Below are 14,362 nucleotides of genomic sequence, written 5' to 3'. Positions count from 1 at the left end.
AACAGGATGTAAAAGTCAATGTCGCACGTGAAACCTAAGTGTTTAGGTCAAAGTGCTGAACGAATTGAAGAGCAGAGAGAAAAAGAGTTATTTTTAATTGCTCTTGAACGCAGTTCATAGCAATTATAGTAAACGTGTGTGTCTTTTTTTATGCAAAGTTTTCGCTTGACGGTTTTGACTTTCCGAGTGACTTTTACGCCTTTGACTTTTTGCGTTTCGCGTGATCTAAAATTCTCTCTCAATCACAATTTCAAGCAGCTGAACTCAATTGGCGGCAATTTAATACGAAAAGTCAAATCAAAAGTGCGCCGAAACTTGTGTCATTATTTACTTTAAATCTTAATAGTGGTGTATGTTAACCTCTAATGTGGTTATTTGAAGCCCACTATTGAACTTTTTGGTCCCATTTAGGCTCCCGCTACCTCCTCCCTCCCCCCAGCAGGCTGCAATTGATTAGAGCTCCCACTAGTCGTGCAAGAGCAATTCTTCCGACGTTAAGTCGGTTATGTTCTGTTCATGCCGCGTTGTTGAGAGAGCGAGAATAGTAGGTGTGAAAAAAAATCGATAAGCGAGCGAATTATTTTGATCGCCTGCAGCTTTTCGAAGCAATTTTTTTTGTTTACATTTCTCGGGTAAAGTGGTCGTTCTAAGCCACATTCAAACGTAAGTGTTTGTTTGGGAGCATTTTGACTATCGCAATCATATTTTAGAGTTTTATATATAATCTTGAGTTGTTATTTTGTTTCGGCTTTTTTGAACCTTTTTAGCGGTGTTCAGTGTCTGGGGTAATTTGTTGGTTGGAGTTAAATTTTCTGTTGGTTTAATATTGACGCTCAGCTAAGACAGTTAACGAGTAGAAATATTTGATAATGGTTGCGATGATCTTAGCTTAGCGTAACTGCTGTTATTGATTTTTGCGTCGTCCTAGTTCGTCTTTTTGGGAAGTTTTAAGGTATTGTCAATTTGCCTGTTCGTTCTATATTTGCATTCTATATCTATATTTTTAGCAAATGAACTTAATTGTGTGTATGATTGCTTTTTTGAAAGCAATCAGTCCTGTATAAAAATGTCGGTGGTTATGCTCGTCAATTCGGAGGTTGTGTACTTAAATTAATGAAGTCGCAATTTTGCGTGATACGTTTTTTTCTGTGTTAATGGTTTTTTGGTAATAATAATATCTTTTCAGAGGATCTTCCCGAACATTGGTTAGCCCTTTGTCACATCCTTGCAATCCCCTTATTTAGAGCGGTTAACAATTTTTTAAAAGTGAGATTGTTATTAATCGATAGCTGGGGCTATTATTGGCCTTCTCTTGGTTTTTTACAATTCAAAGAATTTGAATTGTATTGGGGGGCTGTCTTTTTTTAAGATCTGTTCACACGTTTTCATGATTTTTGAAGTCAAATTGGAGTAGTGGTTTTGGTCATGCCGAAACAGGAAATGGAGCGAAAAAGCGAGTGGTTTTGCGACGTGCATTTTTTTCGCTCTAATTTTAAAGTAGAGTGAGAAAACGGGAGTTTGAACGAATATTCGCTTTGTTGCTAGTGTTTTTTCGTTCACATGCGGCAAAATGACTTTGATTTTTACTGTTTTTTTAATTTTATTCGGATCGGATTTTTTTCTAAATGGTTTTCTCAATCCATTCACAGCTCATTCTGGGCCTACTTTTTTGTTTGAATTAAATTTTCATTTCTCGCTAATGGTTTTTTGTTCACATGCGGCAATTTGATATTGATTTTCTGTTTTTTCTTATTTTTTTGTTCTGATTTTTTTAAAAATGGTTTTCTGAATTCACTCATAGTGCATTCTAGGTCCAGTTTTTCTGTTTAGTCAATGAAAAATCTTTGAATTGTCCTGCTATGTTTTTTATTTCGTCGTCGCGATTTTTGTTACGACCATATGACGTCACAACCACTTCAAATCTGCTTTTTGTTCATTCGTTCATGCAAATTCAACTGAATTGCGTGCGTGACGTAATTTTTCGCTCTTAGTGGAGCGAGTTATTTTGTTCGTTCGCGTGATTTAATTTTTGGTCACATTTGACTTACCTCACTCTCAAAAATGACTTCCTCACTTTAAAATTGACTTTTCTTTACTCTAATTCAAAGAGATAAGGTCAAATGGGTGTGCGTGTGTCACTCTAAATGAAGTTTATTTGAGAGCAGCTAATAGAGGCAGCAAAAACTTATACAGATTTTTAGTCAAAATATAAAATATCAGCGTTCAATAATAAGACGAATTTTTTGGTCTGTCTTTTTTACTGTTTTTTTGAGACTGCAGATCTACGAAGCTATTGCGGCTATTTTCTGGCAATCTGCCAGCTATGTTTTTTACAAGATTTGTTCTATATGTATCTCGCCATCGTACTCGTTAACATATAAATTCTCCAATACAAAGAAGCGAAATGACTTAAATGATTTATATGATTGTTCAGATGACAAACATTTGGCTATGAACTGCAGTCGGCCATCGTGGAGTCATTTCTTACACTTAGTGGAGCGAGTTTTGTTGTTCATTCGCGTGATAAGTTTTTGGTCGCACGTGACCTACCTCACTCCCAAAAATGATTTCCTCACTCACTTTGAATTTGACTTTTGTTTACTTTAATTCAAAGAGATAAGGTCAAGGGGATGTGTGTCACTCTAAATGAAGGTTATTTGAGATTAGCTAGTAGAGGAAACGATAACTTACAATAAATTATACAGATTCTTAATCAAAATAACATATCATCCTTTAATGAGAAGAGTAATTCTTTGGCTCTGTCTTTTTAGTGTTTTTTAGACTGCATATGTAGGAAGCTATTGCGGCTATTTTCTGGCAATCTGCCATCTATGTTTAATTTTTGTTTCTTTTCATCGGTGTTTTTGCTGAAGTTATATATCCAGTGTATCATAAATTTTCAACAAGATTTTTAACTGACTTGTTTTTAATCAATTGTTTCGATTTCATCACTTCAGTTGGCTATTCTTTATAAAAGGCTATTCTTTATTATTAGTATATTTGGTGGGGACAACACCAAAATCAGAGATTTTTTTTTACTTTTTAAAATAGTGATTTATGATTGTGCAGATGACAAGCATTTGGCTATGAACTGCAGTCGGCCATCGTCATCCTCCAATCACGTGAGGAAATCATCTTCATCTGGTTCTGGTGCTGTAACTGGCGAGAGGTGTCTGCCCACTGCTTGGCCCCTCTTGTCGGCCAATGAGACCACAACTCATAATGGGTCTGAGCTCACACTTGAGTACTGGTGTTACTGTGGACCTCCTGGAACGGAGGCTGAGATGTGGACAGGTTTGCGCTTTTACTACTTGCTGTTCACCTTTTGAATTTTAAACTTTAATTTATATGGCAACTGAGTTTAACACATAACTGCTGCAGAAATTTACTTGCTATAAAATTTGACATATAAAATTATCAACTCGTGGTGAACATTGGTTGACAACTTTCTTGTTGCCGCTAATTTGTACATTACCTTTTATGATTACTGAGATTCCATTTATGATCTTAGTAAGATTGCAACAAATGGTTGATTACTGAGAGTCATATATGACTTTCAATGATAACAATTCTCGTATGATATTAATTCCGCGAAGCATATTTCACCATTTACTCCGTTGAAACAGATTTTTAGAACTCTGGAAATGTAGTTTCTTGAACTGCATTGAAACGACTGCAATTCAAATATAGATCGGCCCTACTTAACTGTTTTTTGCCCATATTGATCAAATGTGGTCTAATTGTTCATTTCTAAACATTAGGTTAATTGAAATAATTAAGAAGCATAAAGTTTTACTTTGAATATTATCTGAATTATTTGAATTATTGTTTTGAATTACTTTTTGAATTATTGTTTATGTTTTGTTAACTCAACGGAAAGATTTTTTGGCTGGAGGCAAATATGGGTCGCTAGGCTTGAAAACACGACTAAGAAGTTTATTTGCTATTTTTAATAGCCGCACAGCAATAGCTGGGGCTAATATTTGCCTTCTCTTGGTTTTTTACAATCCAAGAATTGGATTGTATTGGCGCTTTGTCTTTTTACAATTCAAAGAATTTGAATTGTATTGGGGCGCTGTCTTTAAGATCTGTTCACACATTTTCATGATTTTTGAAGTCAAATTGGAGTTGTGATTTTGGTCTTGCCGAAAAAGGAAATGGAGCGAAAAAGCGAGTGGTTTTGCGGCGTGACATTTTTTGCTCTAGTCTTAAAGTAGAGTGAGAAAACGGTGTTTGAACCAGAAATTCGCTTTTTTGCTAGTGGTTTTTTGTTCACATGCGGCAATTTCACTCTGATTTTTACTGTTTTTTCGATTTTTTGATCAGATTATTTCTAAATGGTTTTCCCAATCCATTCATAGTTCATTCTAGGCCTAGTTTTTTTTCTAAGAATCAGATTGACATTTCTCGCCCGTGGTTTTTTGTTTTCGCTATCGGCATTCTGACATTAATTTTCTGTTTTTTATTGTTTTTTTTGTCTCCTTTTTTTGAAATGGTTTTCCCAATTCACTCATAGTCCGTTTTAAGTCTAGTTTTTGTTTAGTCAATGAAAATTCTTTGAGTTGTGCGTCAGGACTGGTATTGCTGTTTTTTTAATTTTTGTAAGATGTTTTCACTCCGTTTTTTTATGACTTTCAGCTTTCAAAACGGGATAAACCGGTGAAGCTCAGCGGGCATCAAGTTTCATTAGAAACCCTCAGCCGCGTTTCGCGTTTAGTTGTCCTTCAAGTGCTCAAAGTGGCGAAACTACTGGGAAGGCCGTAATTCAAAATTAAAAGGTCGTTTTTAGGAGTTTTTCAGCCCTAAATGTTGCAGTTTTGTTTTTGTATTTTTCAAATTTTTTGTTAGACGAGTATAGAATTGAGGCTTGTAAAAATTTATAAAGGTTTTTACGAGACATAATTACATTTTATTGCATTTGTAAGAGCTATTTGCTTTGGTACTCCAAACATAAACACTCAATTTTATTCTAATTTTTATATTTCAATTTTTTTTGACAGTTTTTATATTTTGAGTTTTTCCAGACAAAGGGGTCAAGGAACCTCCTCTATTGTTTGACAATAGGCTACTGCATAGTTTCTAGTGGTAATGGAATGATTTTCAACAACACGACTTCCAAAATTTTTCTTTATAAAACTTACATTTTGTCATTTTTTTAACCATTTATTTTTATTATTTAGTTTTTTTGAACACCAGGAGCCATGAAACCTCCTCTAGGGTTTGATTATAGGTTATTGTAGATATTTTATTGGCCATGAAATGGTTTTCAACAATTTAGCATCATAAATTATGGCAATTTTTTGATAAAATTTGCAATTTTCAAGTTTTTTGAAAATGTTTGTCTTCTGTGGTTTTGCTTTGGCCTAAGCGACCAGGCAACTTCCTTATGGTTCTAATAGTATGTTACTGCATGGTTGCTGGGGGGTAATGGAATGGTCTTCAACTTTTCAGTATCATGAATCTTTGCACTTTTTTGATAAAAATTGATTCTTTTTAAAGTTTGAAATTTATTGTCATATTGATTTTTATCGATCCTTATGAGCCATTGAAACTATTTATGGCTTGCAATAGGGATACTGGATAGTCTCTGGAGAGAAACAAATGGTTCTGTAGATATTGATATAACAAGATGTTGTTAAAAATTGGAATTGTTTATCAATTTTTTTGAAGCTTTTGTTTTTTTGTGAGTTTTAAGGATCGTTGCTGGCAAGTTTTGTAGATTAGTTACTAGACAGAACTCCAGAAAAGAAATGGTTTTGAGCAATTTCAGCAAAATTTACAAATTTTAAATTTTACACTTTCAGCTTCTTAGAAGCGTTTGCCATTTTTCTTGAATTGATCCACCTTTTGTGGCAAACAGATCGCTTTCAAGTCTTGTGCGTGAGCAAATGAATATAAACTATTATCATATTTTTTCTTCTGCGTGAAAGCTTCAAGAGTTTTAGCAATGTTTATTTTTTATTGTTTGATAATTTTCTCAACATATATCTGTATCTGTTTCTATCTCTTTCGGATCGCAATTTTATTCGTTCACAGCTTTTGCGGCAATCTGCTGGCTATTTTTGAGCTGTTTCTTTTCATATCTTTTTAAAACTGCAGATCTACAAAGCTTTTGTGGATATTTTCCGGCAATCTTCCAGCTATGGATTTGTTAATTGCTCTCAAACCGAGCTTGTAACTATTTTATTATTCATGCCGGTCTTCTTGAATGCTATTTATCGTGTAACCAATATTTCGTTAAATCGTGTTTTTTTTGTCCAACTATTTGAATTTTGGTCTTCAAGAGCGGGGCAAACAGGTAACGACTCTGGGTTTTTTTTGGTTTTTTTGACAATTTTTTTATTTTGAGTTTTTTCAGACAAAGGGGTCAAGGAACCTCCTCTATTGTTTGACAATAGGCTACTGCATAGTTTCTAGTGGTAATGGAATGATTTTCAACAACACGAATTTCAAATTTTTCTTTATAAAACTTACATTTTGTCATTTTTTTAACCATTTATTATTATTATTTAGGTTTTTTGAGCACCAGGAGCCATGAAACCTCCTGTAGGGCTTGATTATAGGTTATTTTTTAATTTTTATTGGCCATGAAATGGTTTTCAACAATTTAGCATCATAAATTATGGCAATTTTATGATAAAATTTGCAATTTTCAAGTTTTTCTAAAATGTTTGTCTTCTGTTGTTTTGCTTTGGCCTAAGCGACCAGGCAACTTCCTTATGGTTCTGATAGTATGTTATTGCATGTTTGCTGGGGGTAATGGAATGGTCTTCAACTTTTCGGTATCATGAATTTTTGCACTTTTTTTTGATAAAAATTGATTCTTTTTAAAGTTTGAAATTTACTGTCATATTGAATATTTATCGATCCTTATGAGCCATTGAAACTATTTATGGCTTGCAATAGGGATACTGGATAGTCTCTGGTGACAAACAAATGGTTCTGTAGATATTGATATAACAAGATGTTGTTAAAAATTGGAATTGTTTATCAATTTTTTTGAAGCTTTTGTTTTTTTGTGAGTTTTAAGGATCGTTGCTGGCAAGTTTTGTAGATTAGTTACTAGACAGAACTCCAGAAAAGAAATGGTTTTGAGCAATTTCAGCAAAATTTAGAAACTTTAAATTTTACACTTTTCAGCTTCTTAGAAGCGTTTGCCATTTTTCTCGAATTTATCTACCTTTTGTGGCAAACAGATCGCTTTCAAGGCTTGTGCGTGAGCAAATGAATATATTCAATTATCATATTTTTTCTTCTGCGTGAAAGCTTCAAGAGTTTTAGCAATATTTATTTTTTATTGTTTGATAATTTTAATTTCTCAATTACTATTTTGTCTTTTTGGCTGGGATCGTTCCTCTCTATTTTTCAGTTCAATTCTTTGGATTGTATTTCAGGATTTGTCCTGCTATTTTTTTTATTTCGTCGCAATTTTTGTTGCGACCATATGACTTCACAACCACTTCAAATTCATTCGTTCATCCAATTTCAACTAGACTGCGTCTGATGTCATTTTTTGCTCTTAGTTGAGCGAGTTTTTTATTCGTGTGATTAAATTTTTGGTTACACTTGACTCACCTCACTCTCAAAAATGAGTTCCCCTCTTTGAAATAGACTTTTTTAAATTTAATTGAAAGAGATAAGGTCAAATTGGTGTGGGTCACTTCAATCGAAGGTTTTTTAAGAGCCGCTAATAAAAACAGCAATAAGTTAAACAGATTCTTAATGAAAATAAAACATCTCAGCATTTTAAGAAAAGAAGTTTCTTTTTTAGCTGAGCTGCTGTGCTGAGCCGAGCTATATTGTGGTGATCTTGGTTTTCTTGTTTCGTCGTTGCACGCTCTTTTTTGTTTTACATTTGTTCACTCGCAAATCTGAAAGTTAACTTTTCTGAATGATTTCTTGCTCTCACTAACGGCCATTTGCGTGCGTGACGTCATCTCTCTCTCTCTCTCTCTGTGTGTGTGTGTGTGTGTGTGTGTGTGTGTGTGTGTGTGTGTGTGTGTGTGTCTGTCTCTAGTAAAAGTGTTCAGATCATTTGCGTGATTTGATTTTGATCATAAGTGACTTACTTAACTTGATAAAATTAGTTTAATTTGATTAAGTTTAAGATAGAAGGAACTCATATGTGTAATAAAGGCTCCAATTGAAAAGAATTTTGCGCAGTTACCTATAATCAGCTTTATCAGTTCATTGCTGAACGTTTTTTACGTAGCTTTTTAAGCGGCGTCAGTAACTTTCTCAACGTATATCTGTATCTGTTTCTATCTCTTTCGTAACGCAATTTCATTCGTTCACAGCTTTTGCGGCAATCTGCTGGCTATTTTTGAGCTGTTTCTTTTCCTATTTTTTTGAAACTGCAGATCTACAAAGCTTTTGTGGATATTTTCCGGCAGTCTTCCAGCTATGGATTTGTTAATGGCTCTCAAACCGATTTTGTAACTATTTTATTATTCATGCCGGTCTTCTTGAATGCTATTTATCGTGTAACCAATATTTCGTTAAATCGTGTTTTTTTGTCTAACTATTTGAATTTTGGTCTTCAAGAGCGGGGCAAACAGGTAACGACTCTGGGTGTTTTTTGGTTCTTAAGTCTTACGCCTTACTAGTCGCTGATTATGCGATTGATGGAAACTGTTGAGCAGATATAAACTCATGAAGTGCGGGTGCGGTTCTGTAGCGTTTGACCCCACCGCAGCCCCACTGACGGCTCCTCCTACCACCGTGCGCTCCACACCACCCCCTCAATTACGCCTCCCTAACCCCAAGCTAGCTACTGAAGATGTCAATCGCTCGAGTCGTTTTAGAGCAATTTGCCTACATTATTCAGGCAAGTTGATTTTAATTGCAAAGCAATTGGATTTTAGTTGAAAAGCACTTGGATGGTCAGAAACTACTTCGCGAAGTACACTTTTTTAATTCCTATTGTTTTGCCAGCTTCGAGGCACAAATTATTGGAGGTTTTTCCCCGGCAAATAAATTTTTTACCAGCTCTTTAAGTAGTGAGAATGTGGTCACAAGGCTACGGTGTTTGAGAGCAATATCTCGTACGGTTCTTCAAGTTCTTCAGCCATTAGTAATTGTATTTTATTAATTGCCTTCGAATGAAAAGAAAATTATTGTAAACGTGTCTTTTTGTGATTTTTTGCTTGACAGTTTTGCGCTTTTAGAATAACCTTTGACTTCTCAAGTGACTTTTTCACATATTTGCTCTCACTCCATTTGCTCCAACTGCTGCGGTTTCAATTGCCCTCACTTCAAATAAAGTCTTTTATTCAAACAGAACCGATTTTTAGAGAGTAGTTTACAAGGACCTGATAGCCGAGTTTTTAATACCTCCGTCGAGGTGACGGAAGCAGACTCTGGAGGTTGGCGATTAATCCTACCTTCGTTTGATGTTTTTGCAACTATAAAGAAAGTTTTATCTAGGCTACAGTCCCTGAATTAAATTGCGGCGCCTGTCATTTGAGAGCAATTTTTCCTACGTTGGTGGGTTTATTTTTGAAATTCTGTGTGTTGGATTTCCCAGGTTGGTAAAAGTCAGGTTAATCATTAATTTTTTTGTCAAAATTGTCTCATCGTGACCTTTCAGAACTTTTTCCAATTATGTCTGCTATGACTTTATCTCGCTATGAGATATTGCCCATGTCAAGCATTTCCCTTTTTTTTTCAAATGTGTCCGTCAATAGTTCAACTAAATTGAGTTTAGAGTGGGTTAGAGTTTGTTCAACAAAGTAACGGAATATAGTGAGTGCAGTTTTATCAAAAGGAAATAAGAATAGTTGAGATAAACCGATAAGGGCATGGCTTTCAAGTCAATGTGCATCAGGTTTTCAGCATTGATCAGAAATTACAATTGTTTTTTTTGGTATTTGTGATCTCGACGAGAAGTTTTATCGCTCAGTCTCTCTCAAAGTTTCATAGCCTAAATAACCTGGTGGAATGCCAAAAAATAAATTTTGGATACTGATTTTAACTCAGGTAAAAGATGGTCTTTTTTGTTAGTTCAGTGCTAGAAGTTGCCGAAGATCATGGGAGTTTTTTTCAAGTGGCCCAGAATGAAGTTTTAGTGTCGGCACAATGTCTGGCGATCAAAGAAGACTCATATGGTGAACTTAAAAAGAAATTGAGAGCTCAAGAATAAAATACTAAGAGGAACTTGGAAGCCAGGTGTGGTCCATGTTGATATCTTATAACTAACACAGATTGAAAGTAGCCGAATGTTCGAAGAGCAGATTTTCGAGTACAGTTTTAAAATAATAAAGAATGAGGTTTGAGCTGGCGGCAAAATTTCGAAGCTGTCGATTGAACATGGCTCAGGAGGACGTCTTAATATGAAAGTGAGAGTTAAAGTATGAGATAGTTAGTAAGAGAACTTTTGAAACTCATATATGTGGTCTCTTGATATCTTATTTAAATAGATTGATAATGGCCGAATGTTTGAAAAACAAATGTTACAATCTAATGAACAAAAGCAATGTGATTTTTGCTTACCCCCAACACTACGATAGCAATGGTTTCACGCTTTTTGAGATATCATATACGGGCGGGTTCGGGTTCCCTAATCTAAATTTAGGTAAGAAACCCCCCAAGGAAAATTACGCCCACGGAAATAAACTCCCACTAGACTTTTAAAGAGCTGAGCATTTAGCGCATCCATCGCGTCCCATGGCCATGCCTTAATGGCCCGTGGTTCTTGATATGAAATTATCACAACCGGAATTCAGTGTTAGTATCGGTGTTTATTTCCCGTGCAGATTTATTTCCGAAAAGCATATAACCTTTCAAGTCTTCAAAATTTTGTGTTTTTATTTTTATGAAAAAGAACGTTGAGCACTTTATTATAATATGGTTTAAGTCATGATACTGTTGTCGATGTAATCACCCCCGTTCTCTTTGTCGGTTCTTTAAAATTTCCTCAAAAATTAACCGTCCGCAGTAACACCTATAAGGAAATTGGAATCAAGAATGAATTGATACTATCAATTTAATAGGTTAATATAGTTTTTTTCTTATCGGTGATAGCCATCTGTGTTAAATGCAGTGCTGGAATTATAAATTACAAAAATTTTTGGGAAAAATTACAAACTGGGAAAAATTACAAAAAAATTTTGACCCAATTTTTCTTTTTTATATATTTTTTCGTCCACTCGCTCATTTTGTGTGGTTTATACCTTTCGGAATGTTTTGTGAATGAGAGTACTCATAGTACTTGTAGTGCAAGCAAAATAGAAAGTTTACTAATTACTTGGTAAGAGTTTTTGATAGGAGGTTTAAGAATTTTCACTACTATCTACAAGAGTTTAAATCTTTGCGGAGAATTTTTGAGATTTTGAATGACATTTCTATAAACAGGAAAGGGGAGTTACTTTTAACCATTGTAAATTTAGTTTTGTTTAGCTGATGTTTTTGAGTTCTAAAACTTGATATTAATAATTTTATTTACAAGTTTGTGATCATACTTCGCAAAAATTGGCTTTACTTAAATGACGCCAGTTCACGCTGTAAACGAAGCACCGCAACAAACTGCAGTGTCACAAAACAATATACCAGAACCAGCACCTGATTTTGACCAAAATGATTATACACCGAAGATTCAACCAGCAACAAAACGATCGCCGCCTGATGAAATTCGAAAGGAAATGCGAAAGCTGACAAAATGCGAGTTGATTTTGCTGACAACGCAGAGTTTCTCCCAGGCCGTGATGCCACAATTGACCTTCAATTGGGGCTTTCTACCAATCATGTGGGGCATTGCTTACATATCATTTCTCACCTTGCTCAGGGAACTGTTTCAGATTAAGATTTCTTATTACTCAACATATTAATACGAAGATCAATTTGTGTAAACGTACAAAAATTTTTAGCTGAATTTTGATAGATTTAAGCGCATAGTGCATTCTTCAATTTCTGGACAGTTTTACAGTAGTAAAACATCGTGCTTTCATAGTTTATTTGATGCCGGGCCATTTTTTGAGAGTGAGAACTTAGTTTAGTAATTACTATAAACCTTAATGAAATGGGGTCAGCATTTGGAATTTGACCCATTTCAACTATTTCAATTTTTCTCAAGGTAACTATATCGAAGTCACCAACATCTCGTATTTTAAAGTAAATCGGCCGGCAATTATTGCACTCCTTTTTTGTTTTCATCACGCCAAAATACTTTTTCTTTGCTTTATCTTTGCCGCTTTTTCTATTTTGTGTTTGAGTGTCTTCGAGCGAAATTTGAAGCAATTATTGTAAACCTGTGTGCGTTTTTGTGTCAATTTTTTGTGCTCTGACCGTTTTTGCGGTTTTGTTCCAGAACATTCTATGGCTCTATAGTCAATTTTTAACGCTTGACTAGAATTTTGCGTGATCTGAATTGCTGTCATTCAAATTTTAGGTCCGTTTCTAGTAATGAGGCGATAGTGGCTGAATGATTAAGGTGTCAGAGTACCATTCGGGTGGTCGCTGATGTGAAATCCTCCCCTGTCGGTTGTCTTTGCTCCCATAAAAGTTTATTTAGGCTTCAAAACCCGAAATGACGGCGTTTCTGAAGCGAGCCAGTTTCTTATTGTTAAGATATAGAATAGTGGTTAAGAGGAAAAGATGATTGTTCAAGTTCCAGAACGCTTCCAATTTTGATTTTTTGTTTTTGCTGCTAGAGTTTGGTTTGACAGTATATTGAAAAATAATTTTCTGAAAATCATATTGTCAGTGGCGGGCAATTCGTCGATCAATGTGATGTTGTGTGCTCAAAAAACTTAGAAGAATTAATTTCTCTCGATTCATGTATTTACAGTGCTACATATTTCAGCCAGAACACAGAGAGAGGACAGATAATGGAGCATTGATGCTCACTAGATTCTGCCCCTGGATACATCAAGTAACAAAAATAGGTACTTCGCAAGTAGAACAACATCTAAGAACACAGACATTTAGCGAATATTTTTATTGAATGGGATCATATTTTGGAAAATAGAGAAAGTAACAACATGTAAAGCTACCAACAGTTGGATCCATAAGAAGACAAAGGCTGCCGCTTTGATGCAAACTTACACAAAACTATTTTTCACTAGTAAAAAAACTACTAGTTACCATTTTTCAAAATTTGCAAGTCCGAAAATACACCTTTCCATTCATAATTTTGGCCTTCTGACCTCAGAAATGAACCCTCGGCACTAGCAAAGCTAGTGCCGCGACACTTTTTTTGTTGAGTTATGTTTTTTTTACTATTAAAAAGTTCCCTATTTCCTGATATATAGTTGTCCCGTAATATATGGGCAAAACTTTGGAAGTTTTGATAATTTAAAACTATTTGTTGACTAATAATCTCATTATCAACTAATAAATTGAACTTTGGCACCTCTATACGAAAGAGACTGTCTTTGCAATAAAGAGTTTTTTGATGGGATAATTAGTAGACACTTGTCTGTATCTCTTGTTGTACGTGTTCTAGAACTAAACTGATAAAGATTATTCAAATAATCTTCAGAGTGCAACCCGGAGGTTGATCTTAGCTCAAACTTAAGCAGCTCATAAGCATAAAGCTCATACACTAAGAATACCATTTGGTTCCAGCTGTTGGACACTTTCTTCATTTTTTCATGAAGTAAATCAGCCAAATAATTTTCTGCAAAATCAGAATAGGTCTCAAAAAACTTATTGATGTAGAGCCGTAGATTAACAATCCACATTGAATTACTGCTTAATGGTTGTCTGATGATGCCGGAGCAAAAGTTTCCTAGGAACAAAATGTCTCAACTTATTTATTCCACATTGTACTTGCAATAAAGAGTTTTTTGATGGGATAATTAGTAGACACTTGTCTGTATTTCTTGTTGTACGTGTTCTAGACCTAAACTGATAAAGATTATTCAAATAATCTTCAGAGTGCAACCCGGAGGTTGATTCTAGCTCAAACTTAAGCAGCTCATAAGCATAAAGCTCATACACTAAGAATACCATTTGATTCCAGCTGTTGGACACTTTCTTCATTTTTTCATGAAGTAAATCAGCCGAATAATTTTCTGCAAAATCAGAATAGGTCTCAAAAAACTTATTAATGTAGAGCCGTAGATTCCCAATCCATATTGAATTACTGCTTAATGATTGTCTGATGATGCCGGAGCAAAAGTTTCCTAGGAACAAAATGTCTCAACTTATTTATTCCACATTGTACTTGCAATAAAGAGTTTTTTGATGGGATAATTAGTAGACACTTGTCTGTATTTCTTGTTGTACGTGTTCTAGACCTAAACTGATAAAGATTATTCAAATAATCTTCAGAGTGCAACCCGGAGGTTGATTCTAGCTCAAACTTAAGCAGCTCATAAGCATAAAGCTCATACACTAAGAATACCATTTGATTCCAGCTGTT

At 34.8% G+C, this 14,362-nt stretch overlaps 1 protein-coding gene across 1 annotated transcript in view; it reads left to right on the top strand.

Annotated features, from left to right (window-relative positions):
- LOC142337921 (uncharacterized) overlaps window positions 1–14,362 on the top strand; it is an 85,452-nt gene that overhangs the window by 47,601 nt on the left and 23,489 nt on the right. Inside the window, exon 9 of the mRNA XM_075387561.1 lies at window positions 3,070–3,294. Coding sequence (XP_075243676.1) covers window positions 3,070–3,294 — 225 coding nt within the window. The remainder of the gene's footprint in view (window positions 1–3,069; window positions 3,295–14,362) is intronic.

The sequence above is a fragment of the Convolutriloba macropyga genome, chromosome 4 (assembly GCF_964194025.1).
Source record: "Convolutriloba macropyga chromosome 4, txConMacr16.3, whole genome shotgun sequence".
Taxonomy (NCBI): domain Eukaryota; kingdom Metazoa; phylum Xenacoelomorpha; order Acoela; family Convolutidae; genus Convolutriloba; species Convolutriloba macropyga.
Note: the sequence above shows the minus strand (reverse complement) of the source record. Positions and strands in the feature narration are given on the sequence as shown.